We start from the raw sequence: 24770 nt of genomic DNA on the forward strand, positions 1-24770 counted from the left end.
TCCCAAGCAAATGGCCAAGCAGGAGGTACTTTATTTCCCTCCCTTCCCCCGCATCTTCCATGGCAGGGAAAATCTACCTGCCATCGCCCTGCCATTGCCGGGAGGCCCCTTTTCCTTTTAAAAAATGTTGTGGGTTGCCTCTGCGTAGCTATGCAGGTGCAGCTGGTTGCATTGTGGGATGATTGGCAGCACTGTGGGAGTTCATTCTGCAAGTTTGCATAGCTACAAAAAATTTTCTGGAATTTTTTTTTTGAAAAAGCAGTGTCTCTGTGTGAAGGTGTGACAGCAACCTGGATTGTTTCTGTGGGCACAAATGGCTGCCTGCATGGAATGCATGTGAACAGGTAAACGGGTTCCTTTATCACGACTGCAACCCATTGTACATGTGCTGTGTGGAATCAGCCTGCGTGAAAAGAAACATTTGGGCCAACTTCTCAAGGAGAAAGGCACCACCAGGTAAGCTTTGAGGGAGAGGGCATATCAAAGGTTAGGTGCCACCACCAAAAAGCCCAAGTTTTGGTTGCCACTCCTCTACCTCCACAAGAATAGAGAGCACAACTTGAGAAGGCACCTTACGGCTTCTGCAGGTGTCTGCAACCTGTGGCTCTCCAGATATCCATGGACTACAATTCCCATCAACCCCTGCCAGCATGGCCAATTGGAACTGATGGGAATTGTAGTCTATGAACATCTGGAGAGCCACAGGTTGCAGACCCCTGGGCTAGTGTATGATAGTCTGTGATTCCAAACACAGAATGACTAGGTTATTTGTTAATGCTTCCTTTCTCTTATTGTATCTGAAGAAACTCAGTTCCCTGAAGCCTCATAACTAAATTAATGTTGTTAGTCTTCAGTGATGGACTGACACGGCTCCTCCACTGGATTTGTTTTGTGAAGACTGGGCTGTATGGCCATTCTTTCTCTTGATAGACAAGGAACTGAGGAAGTCTAAGGAAATTCCGCCTGTGAAACGGCATTAGTGAGAGCCCCTCATCAAAAAGACTCTCTCCCAGCAAATCAAACAAGTAATTTGGGTCTGGTTGTCAACTCTGGGTTGAAAAAATCCTGGAGATGTGGGGGTGGAGACTAAGGAGAGGGAGGTTTTGGGGGAGGGAGGCACCTCCGAGGGGTAGGATCAGTGGTGGGATTCAAATAATTTAACAACCGGTTCTGAAAGGACTCAGTGGGGGGATTGCAACCAGTTCTCCGAACTAGAAGAAGAAGAAGAGAAGAGTTTGGATTTATATCCCCCCTTTCTCTCCTATAGGAGACTCAAAGGGGCTTACAATCTCCTTGCCCTTCCCCCCTCACAACAAACACCCTGTGAGGTGGATGGGGCTGAGAGAGCTCCAAGAAGCTGTGACTAGCCCAAGGTCACCCAGCTGGCATGTGTGGGAGTGTGCTAGCTAATCTGAATTCCCCAGATAAGCCTCCACAGCTCAGGCGGCAGAACTGGGAATCAAACCTGGTTCTTCCAGATTAGATACATGAGCTCTTAACCTCCTACGCCACTGCTGCTCCCAGACAAAAAACTAGACAAAAAACTAGACAAAAAAATAGCTACAGGTTCTACCAAACTGGTGCGAATAGGCTGAATCCCACCACAGGGTAGGATCCTATGGAATCCGCCTTCCAAAACAGCCTTATTTTCCAGGGAAGGTCTGGAGATCAATTATAATTCCCAGAGTTCTCCAGAAGTCACTGGCATGTTGCAGTCCTTAACTGGGGGTTGGTCATCTCTGGGTATGGTCAGAAAGTATCTGATACAGCCTGTTTGCTGAAGCAATGCAGGTCTGTGTGAAAGAAAGAGGGGTGGGTGGGCTCACCCAGTGGCGTAGCGCCAAGGGGAAAGGGGGTGCGCAATGCACCCGGCACGCACCAGTGCGGTGGCATGGAGGGGTGGGGCAGGGGCATGGCAGGGGCATGGCAGGGGCACGAGGCACGCATGTGCCCTGAGTGCAGTTCTCCCTAGCTCCGGCCCTGGGCTCACCTCTTTCTTGTAACATACGCGAGAGAACAGGGTTCTTTAAATCCAGATACTCAGAAGCTGCTGGCTTTTCAAAGATTTTATTAAAAGAAATAAAATAAAGGAAAAGGACATAAAGGAAAACAAACCAGTCCCCCCCCCCGCCCCCCAAAAAACCCTAGCCTGCATCTTGCTAGTCTGAAGGCTGAAATCAGAATGAATATGAATTTTTCCCCAAGCCCTTTGATCTTAGTTATATATGGTCCTTGCCTTCCTTTGGCCCCCTCAGATCAATCTTCTTGACCTGACAGGTTGGGTGTTACCCTGTTTCCCCGAATATAAGACATCCCCAGAAAATAAGACTTAGTAGAGGTTTTGCTGAAGCGCGAAATATAAGGCATCCCCTGAAAGTAAGATGTAGCAAAGTTTTTGTTTGGAAGCATGCTCGACAAACAGAACACAGAAAAATAAGACATCCCCTGAAAATAAGACATAGAGCATCTTTGGGAGCAAAAATTAATATAAGACACTGTCTTATTTTTGGGGAAACATGGTACTAGCATTTGGTCCTGGAACTACCTAATGTCCTTTATGGAGACTAAACCACAGTTTTATAGCTTTTTTACAGGGCCAGGGTATCATAGTTTATGACTTTAGCCAGGCCATGTCAAAATAGGCCAAGTGTTTGTTAGAGGCAACTTCCAGGTGGGGTATAGAGATTTCCTGGTTTCCAGGAGACCTGGAGAAAAATGGCGGCTTTGGAAGGCGGGCTCTGTGGCATTATACTCCAGTGAAGTCCCCTCCCCCAAAACCCTGCCTTTCTCAGGGTCCACCCCCTCCCCCCCAAATCTCCAGGTATTTCCCAATCCAGAGCTGGCAACCCTATCTGGGACTGAAAGGGGAGGCCTAAATTCCTTTGCTTCCATCGTACTGTTGCCAAGTGCCTTGAGAAAAGCAGCGCCTGTCCCTTTAACAGAGGGGTAATGGAATGTTGTTTACCTGGTGATGTTATACCTCCATGTCATGAAAAGCTCCAACTGCCTATTTCCATACATGAAGCCTCTACTAAAGGAACATTTTTTCTCCAGGCCTGTTGACAACCTAGTTCCATGACAGGGGCAGGGGGGAGCATATAACAGTGAACATTTTCCCCTACCTAGACTCCTTTTTCCTTTAGGATTTGTAGGTTTCCCGCATGCCATTCTTTTACGTCAGATTTTTTTTATCCTGGCAGCTGGCTCATGGTCAACTCAGCCATCCATCCATTCCTTGGTCGGTAAATGAGTACCTAGCACATAGCTAGCGGGTAAAGAATAGCCGGGGAAAGCAATGGCAAACTACCCCACAGAAACAGATTGCCTATGAAATCGCTGCTTGCAGTGGTACCCCAGGGTCGGACCCGACTGAAGGGGAAACTTTACCTTTTTATATCGTTTGCCCCCAAATTCCAATTTAACTGAACTTCTGAAATGCTGAATTGGACCGTGTACAATCCTATGCAGTTTTTGAACCTTCAGTATAGCTCTGTGTGTGTGTGTGTGTGTGTGTGTATGTGTGTGTGTGTGTGTGTGTGTGTGTGTGTCCCACCATTGCATCCAGACTGCTTTTTTGCTATGTTTGCATCAGTAACATGGAAGAGGCTGTACTATGGAGAATCTGCTTTGAAAATAAACCCTGGTAATTTGAAACTCCAGGATCAAAAGGGGAGAATGTCAGAAGCCTCCCGCCTATCTTTTGAGGGAAGGGTCTTGGCTCAGCGGTAGACCACCTGTTCAGGTTCAGTCTCTGGGGAAAGGATCTCAGGTGTCACAAAAGGCTTTCCTCTCCTGGCAACCCAGGAAAGCAGCTGCCTGCTGAATTAGAAGAGCTGACGGTTTGACTTAAGAGATCCCTCCTTCTGGTTTACACACAAGCTTATGAGGGACCTGTTCGTAAGCATGGTACACTGGAGTTAGAGTTTGAGATGGCCCGCACAATGGTGCCCTGGGGCAACCCTCATGCACTCTTTAGGTTCCCTGAGTTCCCCCCCCAATTGGGGGGCAGCAGTAGGTAGTAGCTAGCTGCTGCCCTGGGAGCTTCACTCATGGGCCCATGGAGGGGCCCCCTCAGCAGGCTGCCGCCCACCCCCCCTCCATCAGAGGCTATGCCTGCCTTGCTTGAGGGACTTGCCATGCCCTGGCTCTGGCTGCTGTTGGCAGGGGCATCAGTACCTGCCAGAGGGACATGCAGGCTCCAGGCCCTTAATCATGGTTTGATCATGTGGGGAGGCACGATCAAATGGGTGGTGCCCGGGGACATGTGACCCCGCAAGTCCCTCTGGTAGCTATGCCCCTGGTTAGAGCTTCAGGCTAATATTTCCAAGGCCCAAGTTAAAATCCCTCCTCTGGCATGGAAGTTTGCTGGAGTGATATGGGCCAGTTAAACTCTCAGCCTAAACTACCTCGCAGGGTTGTTGTTAGGATAAAATGGAGGAGGGGAGACCGGTGTTGCAAGCTCCTTAACTCTTACAATTACTGATGTCTGACCAGATGACATTTTAGTTGTAGCTCAATTTTTAGTGTCAGTCATAAAACAAAGGACGGTTATATGAACCAATCCAAACACTGTTTTATGAGCTTTTAGAACAATTTATATTAATTCCAAGTTTAATATATTTGACACAAATTTTCTATTTTGTTCTCTACGTACAGTATTTAACGTATGCCAATACAAGGTTTTCGATTGATTGATTCCTTAAAATCCACATGAGATCACAACATTCAATTAGTACATTGAGTTGTTCTCCTGGTAGCCCCAAAGACTGAGTCCTATCTGTTACCCATTTCCGTTCATTCTCTACTTATTAGCTTCTGCCAGTGGTGTAGGGCCCACAAGGGGGGGGGGCAATGCCCCGAGCGGAGCCATGGTGGAGGTGTCATCAGGCCATGGCAGGGGCGTGGCAGGGGCGTGGCAAGGGCGGGCACCGGTGTGGCAGGGGCACAGGGCACGCACGCGCCCCGGGTGCAGTTTCCCTTTGCTCCACCTCTGGCTTCTGGTGACTGGAGGTACACTGCCTCAGACCATGGAGGTTCCATTTTGTTCTCCTGGCCCAGAGCAGTCCACAACTGAGCTAAGGTTACCAACCTCTAGGTGGGGCCTGGAGATCTCCAGGAATTAGAATTGTCCTCCAGGCCGGACATCAGTTCCGCTGGAATAAATGGCTGATTTGGAAGGGGAACTCTATGACATTGTTCCTATCCCTCCAAGAGATCCACCATCAAATCTCCAGGCACTCCCAACCCTGAAAACCTGCACTGAGTAGAAACTCTCTCCTCAGGCCATCTTTTCCACATAAATGCCACAGCCTGTGGGGAGAGTCTGATTCCCCGCTTCAGATGCCGAGGGCTCAGGGCTCGGTGCCTCCTGACATTCCCCCCTACTCGCTTCTCTTCCTTGAAAGCCGCTGCGTCTCTTTGCCCTGTAATTTCCCTGACATCCTCGGGGGCCCCTTTGCAGGGAACATTTTGCCTGCTGTCAGGCGGAGCAGAATCTGGGTGCCAGAGCTTTGGAGGGCTGTAATTAACCACCCCAGGAGCAGCGCTTCAGCAGGAACCTTGTGGCATGGGAACAAAGACACCCGCTCAGGGGGAGAGGGGGGAACGCGGGGCAGTGCGCGGCAGGTACAATTGCACCCTGGCAGAGCAGGTGCAGGATTTGATTGGCGCCAGGCCCATCCCAGCGGTGCCAAGTATGCACTGTGTCGTGACTGGTGTGGGGGTGGAGAGCACTCACGGATATATAAAGGCCTGGGCTTGCACAGTGACTATTTATATTTGGGGAATCCCTGGTTTGTATCTTGTCTCTAAACTGCAACATGACAGAGTTAACCAGGATTGCCAGTCGGGGTTACAACAGATCCGCAGGTGACCAATATCAGTTGCCCTGGAGAGAATGGCTGCTTTGGAGGGACTTTATGGAACAGATACCTGCTGACGTCTCTCCCCCCGCAAAAAAACCCCCACCCTCCCCAGGCTCCACCCCTACCAAATCTCCAGGTATTCCCCAACCCAGACCTGGCAACCCTAGTTTTAAGCACAAGAAAAGTGTGTATCTATACCTGGTCATTCTCTCCTGTAAGGAGACTCAAGGTGACCTACAAGCTCCTTTCCCTTCTCCCCCCCCCCTCCCAACAGATACCTTGTGAGGTAGGTAGGGCTGAGAGAGTTCTGAGAGAACTGTGACATGCCCAAGGTCACCCAGCAGGCTTCATGTGTAGGAGTGGGGGGGCAACTTGCCAGAGAGTTGTATATGACATTGCACATGAGGCATTTTGATTATTTGTAAGCTTCCTACAAATGCAGAGAACTACTATACTCACGTTTCAGGGTTTCTTTTCCAAGCAAGGCAGAAAGCTGGACTTTTAAATCTGCCACAAACTGGCCCATGTCCTTAAGCCAAGACTCACTTTCTCACATCCCATCCCACCAAACTCCACAAGGATGGCATAGTGCCCTGGCTAGACCGTAGAGCTGGGTTCAAATCCTCCCTCCCTCATGATATTATTAAGCCAACAAGTAATCTAGTGCTACTCCATGTTGGATTATTACTTGATTAAGATCCTCAATTTCTTGCTGCAGTTAATGAATTACTTTGCTGGGGCTGGAATTACTTGTTTTGGGAAGGTGAGATATCCAAGTTCAACACACTACTCACCTCCCGGGTGGTAATTAGTTGCCTATTTATCAAAGAGAAACCATAAATTGGAATCACATATTGCTCAGCCAGCACAAATGGAACCCTGACCATCCCAAGAAACATTTAAGAACAGATGCACTCTTATCTGGAAAACAGGGTTTGATTCCCCATGAACTGTGGAGGTTTATCTAGTGAACCAGATTAGCTTGTGCACTCCAACACATGCCTGCTGGGTGACCTTGGGCTAGTCACAGTTCTTCGGAGCTCTCTCAGCCCCACCACCTCACAGGGTGTTTGTTGTGGGCAGGGGGAAGGGAAAGGACATTGTAAGCCCCTTTGAGTTTCCTTACAGGAGAGAAAGGGGGAGGATATAAATCCTCCTCCTCCTCCTCCTCCTCCTCTTCTTCTTCCTCTTCTTCCTCTTCTTCCTCTTCTTCTTCTTCTTCCTCTTCCTCTTCCTCTTCCTCTTCTTCTTCTTCTTCTTCTTCTTCTTCTTCTTCTTCTTCTTCTACTCACTGGCTATGATAGCTCCCTAGATTTCATTTTTCAGTCTCCTTGTGAATAATCTAGTATTTCTTCTTTTTCTTCTTCTTCTTCTTCATCATCATCTTCTTCATCTTCATCATCATCATGGGAAATTAGGATAAATATTCTTAAGGGTTGTGTTATCCCAGAGGATAATATCGACAGTCTGAGACTGATGTTGGCCAGACAACCAAAAGTGTTCAGTGCATGCAGTATAGACAAGTCCATAAATCAAGCCCTAGTTCTACTTTAGTTAATTAATAATCAGCAGCTATACATGAGTCAGACAATATTGCCCAGGAGAACTTGGGCCATTCGTTATCTCTGAGCCCAACCCACCTCACAAGATTGTTGTGAGTACAAAAAGGAGAGGATGAGAACCAAGTATGTCATCCTGTGCTCCTTGGAGGAAGAATGGGGTAAATCCCTGATCAGGAGCCTTCTCCCCATGGCTGCCCTTTCTGTTATCTTGTATTTGGAGTTAAACTGCCTCTGAGCCAGTATTTTTCTCTAACACTCATGTCAGTAGCTGTTAGGGGACCTTTCTGCTTGGGTGAATTTGTCCTTTCTCCCTTTTCAAGCGAGAGGCCAACACTGCAGCAGAGAGTTCCACAGGTTAATTGGGCATGGTTTGAAAAGGGCAAAGGAACAGAAAGAGCAAAGCAAAGAGCCACTAAGCCTTTCTTTAAAGCTGACGTTTGAAAGAGCTTTTGAAAGCAACCCTAATTATGGTCATGCTGGTAGCAATAATTAGCATTTTTATACAACCTGTCTTCGGAAATGGAAAGTATCCTGGTTCCCATAACAGGCAGTCCGAAGTATGGAAATAAATCTGTGTTCTACTCACTGTGATGGCGACTTCTGCCTCTTTGTTCAGCAATCCGGTGAGAATATTTCCCCATGTGTTTAGTTGATAACCTCAGCCTGTTTGAATGACTGTTATGATTTCCCAGGGTTGTAAACATGAGCTATTGTTCCCATGTTCTCTCTTCTGGTTGAGGGAGGAAGCCATAGGGAGGCAAGTGGGTGGAGAAACTGAGGTCCTTTGAGAGCTTTTCAGTGGGACATCAGACTGACCATTGTTGGAAGCAGGATGTGGGACTACTAGACGGACCTATTCAAGTCTGGTTCAGCAAAGGGGCATCTAAAGCTTTATTGGAAGGTGGAGGAGATGTGTATGGGCAGTTGCTGGCCCTGAGAGCTAAACAGAACCTCCATCTTCATGGACAGTATACCTCTGATTATAAGATGGGAGAAGATCAGAGGTGGGATCCAGCAGGCTCTCACCAGTTCCCGAGAGTGGGTTACTAATTATTTGTGTGTGGCGAGAGGGGTTTACTAATTGGGTCTGCTTTTCTGTTAGAAATTCCATTAGGTCCAAAAATCATAAAGTCCTGTTGTTTCCTATGTGGCTGGTTAGCGAAGGTAGAAAACGGGATCATTCTCCCTGTTGGGCTGTTTTAAAAACATGTTTTAGAAATATGGTAAAGTTCCTTGTTTGAGGAAAGTATCCTTCTTTTGATTTCTAGAAACAAAATTAAGTATTTGAAAGTATTAAGTATTTGTCAGGCAGTCAATTAGAGGAGAAGTAGTTGTTTGTGTTGGCAGTAGACGATAGGACTTGCTATAATGAGTTTAAATTATGGACAGAAAGATACCAGCTGGAAATTAGGAACTTTTTTTTACAGTAAGAGTTTTTTACAGTAACAGAGAAATTATTAAAGCCCCGCCCCCAGAATGCCCGGCCACGCCCCCATCATGCCCCGCCCACCCCCATTGGCGCTATGCCACTGTTTGAATCCCACCACCATGGGAACCTGTTACTAAAATGTTTGGATCCCACCACTGGAGAAGATTGCTACTTTGCTCCCAGTGCATGGGAAACTTCTAGCTGACCACGGTAGGACCAGATGGGGCTTTTTAATCAAATGTTGCAAAGCAATTATTTTTCCCGTTATTCAAATGGGATTAATCTTGAAAAAGAGATCTATCAACGGCTATGAGCTGATGACCACAAAGTACAGGATGTAGCAGAGGGTGGCCCTTCTTGTGAACATCCACTGTTGGAAAGGGGAAGTTGACCCTTTTGTGCCATTTCAGCAGGCTTCTTTTAAAATATTTCTGTCACAAGGAGCTGGACAAATCCCAGGAGGAATGTTAGCTGCAACGAGTGGCGGCTAATAATTTTTTAAACCGACTAACAAACAAAATATTGATGGCTATTAGCCAAATGGATTCTCTATAGTCGAAAGCAGTTTACCTCTACATACCTGGATGTTAGGGGGCAATCAGGAGAGTGTCGTCGCTTTCCTGTCCTCATTGCAGGAGAGCCAGCGTGGTGTGGTGGTTAAGAGCAGGTGCGCTCTAATCTGGAGAACCGAGTTTGATTCCCCGCTCTGCCACTTGAGCTGTGGAGGCTTATCTGGTGAACCAGATTAGCTTGTGCACTCCAACACATGCCAGCTGGGTGACCTTGGACTAGTCATAGTTCTTCGGAGCTCTCTCAGCCCCACCTACCTCACAGGGTGTTTGTTGTGGGGGGGGGGGGAAGGGAAAGGAGATTGTAAGCCCCCCTTGAGTCTCTTTACAGGAGAGAAAGGGAGGTATATAAATCCAAACTCCGCTTCTTCCCACAGCAGCTTTAGGAATGCCAACCTTCAGGTAGCAGCCTTAAAGTCTCCCAGGTTAGCAGCTGATCCCCAGACTACAGAGATCAGTTCCCCTGGAGAAAATGGCTGCTTTGGAGCAGGGGCATAACGAGGCAAACTGTAGCCCTGGGCAAAACCTGAGTTGGATGCCACCCCACCCCCCCATGGGTGGCCACTCCACCGCGACCAAATTTTTTTTGCACCAGGACATTGGTGCCTGCAGGGGGTGCATTTTTAGACATATCAGCACCAAAATTTCAGCGTATCATTAGGAGACTGTCCTTATGCTACCTCCCAGGTTTGGTGAGGTTTGGTTCAAAAGGGGGTGCCCCATCTCCCATTGTTTCCAATGGGAGCTAATAGGAGATGGGGGCTACAGTTTTGGTGCCGCTAGCCCAGGGGTAGGGAACCTGCGGCTCTCCAGATGTTCAGGAACTACAATTCCCATCAGCCTCTGTCAGCATGGCCAATTGGCCATGCTGGTAGGGGCTGATGGGAATTGTAGTTCCTGAACATCTGGAGAGCCGCAAGCAGGATTCCCTATGCGCTGTACTAAAAACTGCACCCCCTGCAGGTACCAAAAAATGGAAAACCAATGTAAAATACTCCAAAAAGCAGAACCCTGCATTTTGATGCCCCCCACGAGGTGGTGCCCTGGGCAGCTGCCCACCTTGCCCAATGGGTATTACGCCCCTGCTTTGGAGGGTGGACTCAATAACATTGTACGCCTTCAAAGTCCTTCAACAAACCACATATCCCCAGGTTCCACTCCTAAATCTCTAGAAATTTCCCAACCCAGAATTGGCAATCCAGATAAGTTTCTAGCTCAGTCAGTCAGTGCCTTTTATTTACATAAAAGAACAACATAATGTAAAATAACTAAGTATAAAGCAACAGCAATAGTCAAGTAAAACAGCAACTATCGTTTTAAAATGATAGCTAAAAAAGAAGCAACTGTACAAGTAACATCAAAAGAACGATCCTGTAAAAGAAAACGTACATCATATGAAGAATTTTGCATTTTCTTTGACAGTAATAAAGGCAGAGGTGGGATCCAGCAGGTTCTCACAGGTTCCCGAGAGTAGGTTACTAATTATTTCTGTGTGCCAAGAGGGGGTTACTAACTGGTGATTTTGCCACGTGATTTTTGCCTTAGTTATGCCCCTCCTCTCAGCAGTAGCGAGCAGAACTTGAAGCAGTCTAGCAGGAGGTGCACCGGCGTGCGTGGCAGCCTGCGCCTGCGTGCATGTTTCCCACCCAAGGACTGGTGCAGCGGCTGCGTCCTTGCCACAGCCCCGCCCAGGAATGCCCTGCCCCCCGGAATGCCCGGTCACGCCCCCATCGTGCCCCACCCAGCCCCATTGGCGCTACGCCACAGTTTGAGTCCCACCACCATGGGGACCTGTTACTAAAATTTTTGGATCCCACCACTGAATAAAGGGTGAATTAAGCATGATCGTACATCAGCATTTAAACCACTTTCAAGAAGAATATGGGACAGGGAATCAAGAGAGACACAACGACAATACCTTTGACGTTTGGGAATTTTTTGGTATCAGTTTCTAGCTGTCCCCTATTGGAAGCAAGATTCTAGGCTCTGTCTAATCCAGGAAGGCCCGTTTTCTCTTCTCCTCAGGTAAATGCTGACTCCCAAATTTTGAGCCATGCTGGATCCAAGAGCCCGGGCAGCGAGACGAGCCCTTTTGCCGAGATAGCCATGAACAGCTGCAAATTCAACGGCGGCGTGGTCCGGCCCCTGAGCAGTCTGAGCACCTCACACCGGAACCTGCATGAGCTGGATGCCGAGACCCAGCCGCTGCAGACCTTCCAGGACTCTGGCTTGGAGGTGGTGGTGTCCAAGTCGGAGCGCAGCAAGACATCGGACCCCCACCTGGACGAGGAGGGGGAGACAGAGGGAGGGGCCCACGGCCAGAAGAAGAACCAGAACGTCGGGTACCGGCTGGGCCACCGGCGGGCCCTCTTTGAGAAGCGCAAGCGGCTGAGCGACTATGCCTTGATTTTCGGCATGTTCGGCATCGTGGTGATGGTCACCGAGACGGAGCTCTCGTGGGGGGTCTACACAAAGGTAAAGGCATCCATTTGGGGTTGGGTATCATTAATCATCTTCCTGCCTTTGTAACATTTCAAGGAAGCACAACCTGAGTTTGCTGCCCCACAACCCTGTGAGGTAAGTTCAGAGGAATGACCGGCCCAAGGTCAAACGGTCAGCTTCGAAGCCCCAGTGTACCCTTTAGAAAAAGAAAACTCTCCCCTTTCTTCACTCGTTCTGCCTGTTCAAGGTGACTTGTGATGTCTATACACATACACGCATACACACACAAAACATTATCCACAGAATGACACAATCCAAAAATGACGTCAAGTCGCCTGCTCACCGGGTGACTTTGGGACCAGACACACTTTCTGAGCCTAATCTATTTCACAGTGTTGTGGTGAGGACGAAGTAGAGCCAGTCAGAAGTCCTTGAAGGGAAGCCGGCATAAAAAAGGGAGAGATTCGTTGGTGGGTGTTTTTTTTAAATGTCTTTCAGTGGACTGTTGGGGGGAGGGGGACTCTTTAACCCATTCACCTCCAGCTGTTTTTCTGCTGATCATTATTCCCCCCCCCCCCCGCCGCCCAGCCTTATTTCCTGCTCCAGCGGAGAAATGCAGCAGTGCCTCCCGTTCGTCCTTCCACGGCAGATGGGGACTGCCATGACTCATGATCAGCATACAGAGTTTTCATTCCTTGGCCCAGTCCCCAGAATCTCCAGTGAAAGGGTCTCCATGGGCTTGACTGCTCGTTACAATGTTTATGGGTCTGCCCTAGTTGTGGTCAAGTAGATGTGCATTTGTCAAAATCTCGACCTTCAGGTGTGTGAGGGCCTGATTTGGGCTGGGACCCTGGCATGCAGGAAGTGGGCGGGGGGGGGGGGCTTGGTGTAACGGTTAAGAGCAGGTGCACTCTAATCTGGAGAACCGAGTTTGATCCCCCGCTCTGCCACTTGAGCTGTGGAGGCTTATCTGGTGAACCAGATTAACTTGTGCACTCCAACACATGCTAGCTGGGTTACCTTGGTCTAGTCACAGTTATTTGGAGGTCTCTCAGCCTCACCGAGTGTGTGGGGGGGGGGGGAGAAGGCAAGGGAGATTGTAAGCCCCTTTGAGTCTCCTTGCAGGAGATAAAGGGGAGGATATCAATCCAAACTCTTCTTCTTCTACTACTGGCTATGATAGCTCCCTAGATTTCATTTTTCAGTCTCCTTGTGAACAATCTAATATTTCTTCTTCTTCTTCTTCTTCTTCTTCTTCTTCTTCTTCTTCTTCTTCTTCTTCTTCTTCTTCTCCTTCTCCTTCTCCTTCTTCTTCTTCTTCTTCTTCTTCTTCTTCTCCTTCTCCTTCTTCTTCTTCTCCTTCTCCTTCTCCTTCTTCTTCTTCTTCTTCTTCTTCAACAATAAATGTAGTCATTAGCATAAAATCCATGAACATAACCATGTATCTGCATCTTACCTAATAGGTGGAGATCAATTGGGAAAGGAATAAATAATCATAAAAGGACCAAATCAAACCTCTAAAGACAAGGGGAGGAAGGAAAGAAGGGGCAGGGGCAGGGAAAAGGAGACTATTCCCATTCTACTTGAATCTGGGGCCCATTCCACACCTGCAGAATAATGCACTTTCAGACTGCTTTCAGTGCTCTTTGAAGCTGTGCGGAATGGCAAAACCCACTTGCAAACAGTTGTGAAAGTGGTTTGAAAAGGCATTATTTTGCATGTGCGGAAGGGGCCTGGGTCTCTGAGGCTCTGAAGAGTGGGTAGCCGTCGTCCCAAGCCTCTTTGTGAAAATAGTACCCTTCGCATTTCCCCCCAAAACTGGATTCCATTGTGGTTCAAGCAGAGTTGGGTGTGTTTTTTTTACCTGACATATTTCTTCTTTTTGTTCCCTTTCAGGAATCTTCCTATTCATTTGCACTGAAATGCCTTATCAGCCTGTCTACTATGATCCTATTGGGGCTTATCATCATGTACCATGCCAGAGAGATCCAGGTGAGGCGCTCCTCCTTTGGTGCCTTCTGGGTGAGGGGACGCATGGCCCTGTTGGAAGAGAGACAGGGGTGAAACTTGCAGATAAGGAGAAGTGTTGTGGCTGTCTTGCTGGGTTGCTAGCTTTCTATGTGCAGGGAGAGGTGTGTGTGTGTTTAATTATGGGGAGTGCTCAGAAACACAGCTCTTTGTCTGCAGTTGGAAATGATTCAAAATGCAGTTCTCCTGCAATGCAGCTCAAAATTGCAACAATAAAGGCAGATTTCACATGTAGGTTTGGAAGAGTTTTCTTCCACTCTTGTCATGTAGGATCAAAAGGAAGAAATTGAGTTTTCAATGCATGTGGGCCTAGGTGTTTTCTAATTAATTACTGATTCGGCTTTCTGAATTTGTTTGGTCATTTTTTCAGGCTTAGAAAAAGCTCTCAAAGAGCAACTTACAAACGAGAAGAGGGCTGTCTTTAGAGCTGCTGGAAATAATCAGTACCAAATATTGCAGCATTATGATTCTTAGATCAAGTTCTAGTTTGCAGTCAATAATAGAACCCCCTGATGAAACGGCTTTAGTTTAACCATTGGAAAGGCTGCGTGATTCTGCCCAGCCCCTCCAGAAAATAGAAAGTCAATTGATGGACATGAACGAAGGTGAACATCCGGCTGCAAGGTTGGATCCAGACTATAATGGTGATTTCACCGATTCTCCCTTCTGGCTACAGAACTCTGCCATGCAGATGGTTCTCAGTGGCTGTATTTTGTGGAGAACAATTGATTGCAGTGGAAGGAGACAAACAGGAAATCTTGTTCCACTGTGCTAGATAATTTAGTCTGGATCCAATCCACATAGTTTCTGCAGGGCCTGCAAAACGGACCTGTTCCGCCAGGCTTTTGGCCAGCCGGGATAACCATCAGACCCCTATATCATCTAGGCCTCCCATGGGTGGGGTTGGGGTTGGGAGAATGAAGTCGCCATACTTGTGTAAAATTGTTGAGCTGGGAATTTTAATTCATTGTTTTATATTGGTTTTATTGTATTAATATGAAAATGTTGTATACCATCCTGAGCCTCTGGGGGAGGGCAGTTTAAAAATGTGATAGATAGATAGATAGATAGATAGATAGATAGATAGATAGATAGATAGATAGATAGATAGATAGATAGATAGATAGATAGATAGATAGATAGATAGATAGATAGATAGATAGATAGATAGATAGATAGATAGATAGATAGATAGATAGATAGATAGATAGATAGATAGATAGATAGATAGATAGTCAGTCCATAGCCCCTTCGGCATGGACCAATAAACCCAGGCTGGGGACAGGAAAAACCTTGTGTTGTGGGAGAACCGCACGGATTCCACTCCTAATGCGAATCCGCCCTGCGTTTCCCCCCGCACACCGTTTTTTTCAAGAATTGCACTTTCCGCGATTCTTCTGTTTTAGTGCAGGTAGCAGCTGCTTGTGCGCAAACGGCTGCCCCAGAAAGCGCTTAATTCAGCCGTGCTTCCCATTTTGGAAAGGTCCCCGCTTCGCAGCTGCATAGCCACGTGGGGTTGCAGGGACGTCAGCATGGCTGTGAGGGTCCATGCCAGCTTGCCCGCGTGGCTACGCAGTGGAAGTAGTAAGGAGCAGAAAAAAACTTGTGCCTCCATGAGAAGGCATGACAGCCACCCACATTTTTTCCATAGGCTCTGGTCACTGGCTGCACGGAGGCAAGCGAATGGGAAAGCAGGAGAGTGGGTTCCTTTATCCCGCCTGCAACCCGTTCTCCCTGTGCTGTGCGGAAATGCATTGCTTTTAGACTTCTACCCCCCATTCCCTATCCCCATGGTGGCGAACCTATGGCACTCCAGATGTTCATGGACTACAATTCCCAACAGCCCCTGCCAGCATGGCCAAGGGGCTCTTGGGAATTGTAGTCCGTAAACATCTGGAGTGCCATAGGTTTGCCACCACTGTGTATCCCATAGAGTTTTATGCCCTTGGGAATCACTTTTTTCACAATTTTAACCATCCTTCCTTCTTTGAGTACTGTGGAGCTGAGTGGTGAGCTGTAGAACTGGAGTCAAAGCTCTGCTCATGACCTGAGTTCGATCCCGATGGAAGTGGGTCCAGGAATCTGGCTCAAGGTTGGCTCAGCTTTCCAACCTTCCGAGGGTGACAAAATGAGTGCCCACCTTGCAGGGGTAAAGTGTCGATGACTGGGGAAGGCAATGGCAAATCACCCCATAAAAATAGTCTGATTAGTAAATGTTGAGATGTGATGTCACCCCATAGGTCAGTAATGACCCGGTGCTTATCATTTTCTCTTTCTATGAAACTCCCCTCTCAAAACCTTGTCAGTTTCTTCAGTGTAATTTTCCTTCCCTATTTCCCACTAGTAGAAGCCTCTAACAGCTTAGACTAGCAAGATCTTGTCAGTGCTCTGATGCCAAGCAGTGTTGGTGGTTGGATGGAAGACTGCCAAAGATGACTGGAGTTGCTGTACAGAGAAATGCAATGGCAAACCACCCCTGTTGAACTTTTGCCTTGAAAGCCTCATTAGGTGGAAATTAATGGAGTCACTATGAGTGGACTGCCACTCAATGGCAGACTTTAACTTTTCAGTGGCGTAGTGGCTAAGAGCAGTGGCTAAGAGCAGGTGAACTCTGATCTGGAGGAACCGGGTTTGATTCCCAGCTCTGCCACTTGAGCTGTGGAGGCTTATCTGGGGAATTCAGAATTAGCTTGTACACCCCCCCCACACACACACACACACACGCCAGCTGGGTGACCTTGGGCTAGTCACAGCTTTTCAGAGCTCTCTCAGTCCCATCCACCTCACAGGGTGTTTGTTGTGAGGGGGGAAGGGCAAGGAGATTGTACAAAGTGCACCTGGAGTTCTTCCTACAGGAGAGGTATGGTTCATATAACTCCCGTGTAACTCTTCTTCTTCTTCTTCTTCTTCTTCTTCTTCTTCTTCTTCTTCATCTCATACCACGGCTCTTCCATAAAACTGACAAAGTCGGGGAAAGACATATCAGTTTCCACAAAGCCCATTTACTTCATTGGTCCCAATCAGGTTGAAACTTGTTGAGGCTATCCCCTGACTTTGGGCTTTTTCTGCATTCTCATTTTCTTCACTTGTGTGTTCCTGTTGCTTTGGGTCCTTCCCCCCCCCCCCCCATTCTGTATGTATTTTATTCCCTCTTGTGGTTGATTCTGTATTACATTGCTTTGTGCCCAGCATAAAAACTAGCAGTTTAAATCTGCAGGGAGGTATGCTGGACATAAAGTGGTGCAATATCAAATTTAACCACTAGAGAGAGCAAAACACATGCAGAACAGGAAAAAAAACCCTGAAGCAACAGGAACACAATGTGAGGAAAATGGGAATGCGGGAAAGCCTCTATGAATTTCATTGGGGGAGGCACAGAGGGGGGCACCTTGAAAGGTAATGTCCAGTGGGGCAAAATGAAAAACATGCCTTTGGGACATCCATATTTAGATTGAGAACAGTAAGAAGCAATAAGAGCGCTTGTTCCATGAGGCTGGCTGGAGCAGGTGCGCACACCTTTAAAGTGAAAAAAGCATCACTCGTGAGCGATTGTGAAGCACATTCAGTGAAGATGAAGACGCCTCAAATGGTCATCTAATGCTTGGGTTTTTAGCCCAGAATCTTACAAGAATCCTTACATTAGAGCGCTAACAATGTATCGGGTCCACGAAAGACCACAAAATCCAATATGCCTCCCCTTGCAATCAGAACTTACAGGATGTGGTCAGCGCGTGCAAAATCATACATTTTATGGGCCAGAGGAAATTGGTCAGAGAGCCAAAGCAAATCAGAGGCGTCCACGCAAAGGGAGCGTAGAACCCAGTTTGAGGATCCAGGTAGTTCTAGGAAGCTGCTTGGCTTCAATCTCTGGCTTCTCCAGTTAAAATGATATTTTGGCTTTGTTATTTTGCGAATAGACGATAATAGGAAAGAAGGAACGCGGCAGATGGGGACGCCATGACCGTGGGCCTAGTGGAGCCTGCAGCCATTTCTCAGCTGAGCGACCAAGCTGCTGTGAGCTATCACAGGCAGCGGACACCAGGCCAAGGGGCCCATGCGCAAGGCCTCGCAGACATCTGGTGCCGGCTTGGTGGGGGGTTAAACAGCATGGAGAGTGTTCCCATTAAAGAGCCATTACGGGCTGCGGCTGAATGCTGAGAAGGCCCGCTGTGGGCTGCTGGTGCCGGCGGCCATTTTCAAGGGGAACAGGTGTACTTGGAATGAATGAGCGATTCTCTTTGCCTCTCAAATCAAGGAGTCCGGAAAGTCTTTAACCTTCCTGTGGCCGTCACGGCCAGACAGAACGAGGTGGAATGAAACAGGAGATGGCCGTCAAAGGGCCGTCCACCCAAATTGTCCTCCGCGCATGAGCCACCACCCAATGACGCAACTGAGGAAATGCAGCTTTTATTTTTATTTTTTTTGACAGCAGCGCAGATCTCCCAAATCGTAAAGTGTTTTCCAGCTGTGTGCGTTTTTCAAACCCCCGCTTTCATATTGCCTGAGCTTTATCGAAGTACTCATCAGAGATTTCAAGGATTTTCAGTCGACTGAAATTGTCCACCTAGTCAGCAGGGTGACTAGTTAATAGATTCCATTTAAATCGCTTTTCGGCCTTTTGTTTAAGATCAAGTGTAGTAAATTTAAATGAACAGGCGTATTCCCAGCACTGAAAGATCATTTGATACACAGAAGCTACTTCAAATGGTTTCCTAGTTTTGTTCTGTTCTTAACTCCCTGTACTAGGCAATATTTCTAAACCACACAGTCGGGGCAAAAACAACATCGCTTTTGTATTTGCGCTGTCTCTCTCAGGGAGCTTTATAATAATAATAATAATAATAATAATAATAATAATAATAATAATAATAATAATAATAATAATAATAATAATAATAATAATAATAATAATAATAATAATAATAATAAAAGTACGGCCTGCCCTGTAGCAAGACTCCAAGGTACTTGGAGCTATGTCAAGCTTCAGAGAAGGCCAGACCACAAAAAATGAAGAAGCAAAAATACTCTGGGACTTTAGAATACAAACAGACAGACACCTGGCACACAACACCCCAGACATAACAGTGATAGAGAAAAAACATGTTTGGATCATAGATGTTGCTGTGCCCAGTTGACAGCAGGAGTAGAGGACAAAAGAGCTGGAAAAGATCACAAAATACAAGGACCTACAAATTGAAGTTGAGACGATTGTGGCAGAAAAGAACAGCAGTAATCCCACTAGTAGTCGGTGCTCATAGGAGGAATCCCAAAGAGAATCAGCCTTGAAAAACATCTGGAAAGTTTTCCTAAACTTGGACCAGAACATCAGTCCACATGCTTTGCAGAAAAGCAGCATCTTCTAGGAACTTCGCAATAACACATTTCTCACGGAATACCTCTAATATCCTAGGTCCTTGGGAAGGACTCGATATTCAGAGATGAATTCCAGACACTTGTGCTGTGTTGTTATGTTAATAATAATAATAATAATAATAATAATAATAATAATAATAATAATAATAATAATAATAATAATAATAATAATAATAATAATAATAATAATAATAATAATAATGATAATGATAATGGTGGTGGTGGTGGTGGTGGTGGTGGTGGTGGTGATGGTGATGGTGATGGTGATGGTGATGGTGATGGTGATGGTGGTGGTGGTGGTGGTGGTGGTGGTGGTGGTGGTGGTGGTGGTGGTGGTGGTGGTGATGGTGATGGTGATGGTGATGGTGATGGTGATGGTGATGGTGATGGTGATGGTGATGGTGATGGTGATGGTGGTGGTGGTGGTGGTGGTGGTGATGGTGATAATAATAATAAATTCAACTTAATAAACTGCTCTCTCCCAAAGGGCTCAGAGCGGTGTATAGACAATAAATACCAAAGTACAAAAACATCGAATAATATCATTAAAATACATAAATCAATAAAAACAGTAGCAGCGATACAAACCACCCACAAATTTGGTGGATGGCGTCCAGTTCTAACACTGGGAGGGGACCAGCAGACAAGACAGCCGAAGAGAAACAGATGGCACATGGGCATCAGGAAGCAGTAGATGAGAAATACCATACTGGTTATCCTCTTGCAGGTACATCATACTAGCCCCTACCATCTTACAGGTAATGTGAAAAATTTTGCCTGAAACCCTGGAGGACTGCTGCCATTCTGAGTAGACAATACAGACCTTGGTGGGCCAAGGGGCTGATCAAATATAAGGCCACTTCGTGTATATTTACCTCTGGCCCTGTATGTAATCCCCCCAAACCATGCTTTTAGTTTAGATGGATTTAGAGTCAATAGGTTGGATCCACATGAAGTTTTTCACTAATGGGAGACACTTCCATCAATGCAATAGGACTTCCTGCCTCCTCTCTTCCCACGGTCATCCATTACTTTTTCCTTCTGTGTGGAGAGGGACACTCAGGAATAGTAGGAAGGATAATTTGGTAGAAAGCAGCAGGAATGTGGGACTGGCAGAAATTATACCTTGCCTTCCGTTAGGAGAAAATTTAGCATGGATCCAACCCTGTGAGGAAGGCAGAGGTGGGATCCAGCAGGTTCTCACAGGTTCCCGAGAGTAGGTTACTAATTATTTGTGTGTGCCGAGAGGGAGTTACTAATTGGTGATTTTGCCACGTGATTTTTGCCTTAGTTACGCCCCTCCTCTCGGCAGTAGCACGCAGAACTTGAAGCAGTCTAGCAGGAGGTGCACTGGCGTGCGTGGCAGCCTGCGCCTCCGTGCATCCGTTTCCTGCCCAAGGACCGACACAGCAGCTGCGTCTTTGCCACAGCCCCGCCCAGGAATGCCCCACCCCCGGAATGCCTGGCCACGTCCCCGTCGTGCCCCGCCCAGCCCTATTGGCGCTACACCACAGTTTGAATCCCACCACCATGGGGAACCTGTTACTAAATTTTTTGGATCCCACCACTGAGGAAGGGTGAATTGTGAACTGAGGTGAATTGAGATGATACAATCAGCTCACCACCACTCAGCCAGCTTCAGGGTGGACGGTGGATTTGAAAAACAATGCCACCAAAATTCTCCTTAATTCAATTTTCCATGGACTTTGGAACTGAACTTTCTGGTTACATTGAAGTCAAACCTGCACATTCAGTGTTCACTACTGGTTTGTTCTAAATTTTGATTCAAACACTGCTGTAAATGTCTAGCCAGTCACACTGCTCACTTATCTCCATGCCTTCATTTCCCCCCATCTTACCTCACCAATGCACAAAAAAAAAAAACCCTTCAAAAAAGCAAACTTGACATGCATGGTCGGAACAAGATTTTTTTTTTGCTGTGTTTTATTTACATGCCCGTGTGCTCTTGGGTATCATCAAAACACCATAAAAAGAATCTTGGGGCACTGATATCTACATTCAGATAACGTTAGTTAGTGTGCGCGTGCACATCAGGGGAAAGATGCAAAGAGATGGGATTGAAAAAACCACACACTCTCCGTTTCTGGAATTAATTTTAGGAATTCTGCAAGCTTCTGCAAATGAAGGGGGAACAGGACACAGGGCATAGTGAAAGCCAGGAGTAATGAAGGAATGGTGTCTGGGGAAGGAACGGAGCAGGAGCAAAAGAGAGCAACAAGGACAATCAGGGACCTGGAGACCAAATCCTACAAGGAAAGTCTGAGGGACTTGGGGATATTCTGTCTGGAGAAGGGGAGGTTGAGGAGGCGTGATTGCTCTCTTTAAGTATTTGGACGGCTGTCACTCAGAGGAGGGCAGGAAGCTGTTCCTGTTGACAGCAGAGGATAGGACTCACAATAATGGGTTTAAATTATGGGTGGAATGGTACCAGCTGTATATTAGGATTTTTTTTCACAGTAGGAGTTCAGCATTGGAATTGCTGTGTAGAAGAAGAAAAAGAAGAGTTTGAATTTATATCCCCCCTTTTTCTCCTGTAGGAAACTCAAAGGGGCTTACAATCTCCTTGCCCTTCCCCCCCCCCCCCACAACAAACACCCTGTGAAGTAGGTGGGGCTGAGAGAGCTCCAAAAAGCTGTGACTAGCCCAAGATCACCTAGCTGGCGTGTGTGGGAGTGCACAGGCTAATCGGAATTCCCCATTTAAGCCTCCACAGCTCAGGCGGCAGAGAGGTGAATCAAACCCGGTTCCTCCAGATTAGAGTGCACCTGCTCTTAACCACTCTGCCACAGCTGCTCCCTATAGAAGAAGAAGAGTTCAGATTCATACCCCACCTTTCTCTCATGTAAGGAGACTCAAGGTGGCTTACAAGCTGCTTTTCCTTCCTCTCCCCACAACAGACACTTCGTGAGGTAGGTGGGGCTGAGAGAGTTCCAAAGAACTGTGACTAGCCCAAGATCACCCAACAGGAATGTAGGAGTGCAGAAACACATCTAGGTCACCAGATAAGCCTCTGCCACTCAGGTGGAGGAATGGGGTTCTCCAGATTAGAATCCACCTGCTCTTAACCACTACTCCACGCTGGGAGGCAGACTTCAAACAGTGGCTGGAGGAATACGTATCAGGGATGCTTTAGGTTGATCCTGCACTGAGCAGGGGGCTGAACTAAATGGCTCGCATGGCCCCCTTGAACTCTATGATTGATTGATTGACTAATTAATTAACTAATTAATTAACTAATTAATTAACTAATTAATTAATTATTGAATTAGTCTCAATATCCCACACCTCTCCTTTCGGGCACAGGGTGGCATACAGCAATTATAAGCAACAAGAACACTTAAAATGTATAAATATCTTGTTAATAAATACAGTTATCAGATGGTGACTAATTTCAAATCATCCCCAAATTGGAACCCACGCAGCCAGGGGCAATTTGATAGTCAAGAATTGTTTTAAGGTTGAAAAAGTTGATGGGGGAACCTGTAGATATCAACTGTCGCTCCCTCAACCAGACACCTGGTGAAGCAGCTACATCTTACAGGCCCTGTGGAACTGCATTATATCTCACAGTGCCCTGGTCTCCCCAGACGGAGCATCTCCCCCAGGCTAGGGCCAGGGCCGAAAATGGAATGGTAGAGATGCACTTATCCCTAGGCCCCTTCCGCACGTGCAGAATAATGCACTTTCAATCCACTTTCAATGCACCTGGCTGCTGGATTCTATTGTGCAGAATAGCAAAATCCACTTGCAAACAATTGTGAAAGTGGATTGAAAGTGTACTGTTCTACATGAGCGGAAGGGACCCAAGATAAGAGCCATTGAACTTACCTGCATCCCCCGCACATGGTTTAATCCACTTCTGCCTTCTCCGTGCAGCTGTTCATGGTGGACAACGGTGCGGACGATTGGAGAATAGCTATGACCTACGAACGGATATTTTTCATCACCCTGGAGCTGATTGTCTGTGCCATCCACCCCATCCCGGGCCAGTACTTCTTCACCTGGACAACCCGCCTGGCCTTCACCTACGCTACCTCCGAGGCCAACACTGACGTGGACATCATCCTCTCCATCCCTATGTTCTTGCGGCTGTACCTGATCGGCCGGGTCATGCTCTTGCACAGCAAACTGTTTACGGACGCCTCTTCCCGCAGCATCGGCGCCCTCAACAAGATCAACTTCAACACCCGCTTTGTCATGAAGACCCTCATGACCATCTGCCCCGGGACAGTGCTGCTGGTCTTCAGCATTTCCTCCTGGATTATTGCCGCCTGGACAGTTCGTGTCTGTGAAAGGTAGGACCAATTGCTCCTCGTCCCAATTCGGGAAGGTTGTGGGGAGTGCGCGTGGTGAATTTTGCATTCTTCCCCATCTCTGGTGCAGCTGAAGAGAAACCCACCCCCTTCACATCAACTAAGACTGGGGAGGTGTCTGTGTTTTTTTTTCCTGAAAGGTTCCTGCTTTGGTTCTAATCGTGGCCTGCAGTATTATCCAGAAAAAAATAACCTGTCTTCCTCCCTGCTAGCGTTCAGTTCCCTCTGTTTTGACCCAATTGAGACTTCTTGGTTCTATTTCTTGCTGAGATGGTCCTCCAGTGTCTGGCTTATACTATATCGAGCAGGAAAAACAAAACTTCATTACATGTAGACAATTAACATAGCAGGGATTCGGGAACTCTTCTCTCGAGAGGCTAGTTTTCCGACGTGGAAAACATTTAATTGCTTCATGCGCTCAAGATTCTTTGCATGTCAAGTTATCAAGCAGAAGATTTTCCCTGAGAGGCTAGTTCTCTGAGTTGAGGGAATTGTTTTAATTTTCTTGGAAAGGTGCATTGAGGGGATTTTTTTAAAAAAATCCTGGAAAGATGTTCCTTTAAGGGAGGCCTTGCCTATATTTTGAAGCGGTGAAGCTCAGATATGAATTGACCCCCTTAGCAAGAATAAAATTTTAGAGGAAAGAGAAAGATAGGCTGCCGATTGTTATCAGATGAATGCTGAGGTTAGGGTCTCCTGTTTTGCCCCCCTCCCCCATTGAAATTATCCATGGGGTTTCTATTACCTCTAATAGGGACTAAATGAACTTGAGAGGAAAACAGCATAGATTAAACTACTCCCACTACCATTTTCTGAGTTACAAAGCTCAGTGTTTATGTGTATGTAAAAACATTTGCTGTGTGTAGGATTTAAAAAAAAAACCCTTCTTCCAGAGGCGTATCTAGGAAAAATGGAGCCCGGTGCAAAATCTGAGTCCCACCCCCCACGGGCAGCCACCCTCCTCCACCATGATGAAACAACTTTTTTTTTGCACCAGGTCTTAAAGTCAGTGTATGGACCTGGGGGATGGAGAAATGGTATGGGGAGTGATTTTGAAACCCCCCCCCCATGTGACTAAATGGCCACATCCCAGGGACATTTGACCCCATACGTCCTCCCGGGCGGTACGCCCCTGCCTTCTCCACAGTCTAGGCTTGATTCTCTGTCTT

At 47.0% G+C, this 24770-nt stretch overlaps 1 protein-coding gene across 4 annotated transcripts in view; it reads left to right on the forward strand.

The window, feature by feature from the left end:
* The window catches only part of KCNN1 (potassium calcium-activated channel subfamily N member 1), a 138528-nt gene that overhangs the window by 71831 nt on the left and 41927 nt on the right, over window positions 1-24770 (forward strand). For all 4 annotated transcript variants that reach the window (XM_048496059.1, XM_048496060.1, XM_048496061.1 and 1 more), the window contains exons 2-4: window positions 11450-11899; window positions 13763-13858; window positions 23165-23583. In XM_048496059.1, coding sequence (XP_048352016.1) covers window positions 11531-11899; window positions 13763-13858; window positions 23165-23583 — 884 coding nt within the window. In that variant the 5' untranslated portion in view covers window positions 11450-11530. The remainder of the gene's footprint in view (window positions 1-11449; window positions 11900-13762; window positions 13859-23164; window positions 23584-24770) is intronic.

This window comes from Sphaerodactylus townsendi, linkage group LG05, assembly GCF_021028975.2.
Source record: "Sphaerodactylus townsendi isolate TG3544 linkage group LG05, MPM_Stown_v2.3, whole genome shotgun sequence".
Lineage (NCBI taxonomy): Eukaryota > Metazoa > Chordata > Lepidosauria > Squamata > Sphaerodactylidae > Sphaerodactylus > Sphaerodactylus townsendi.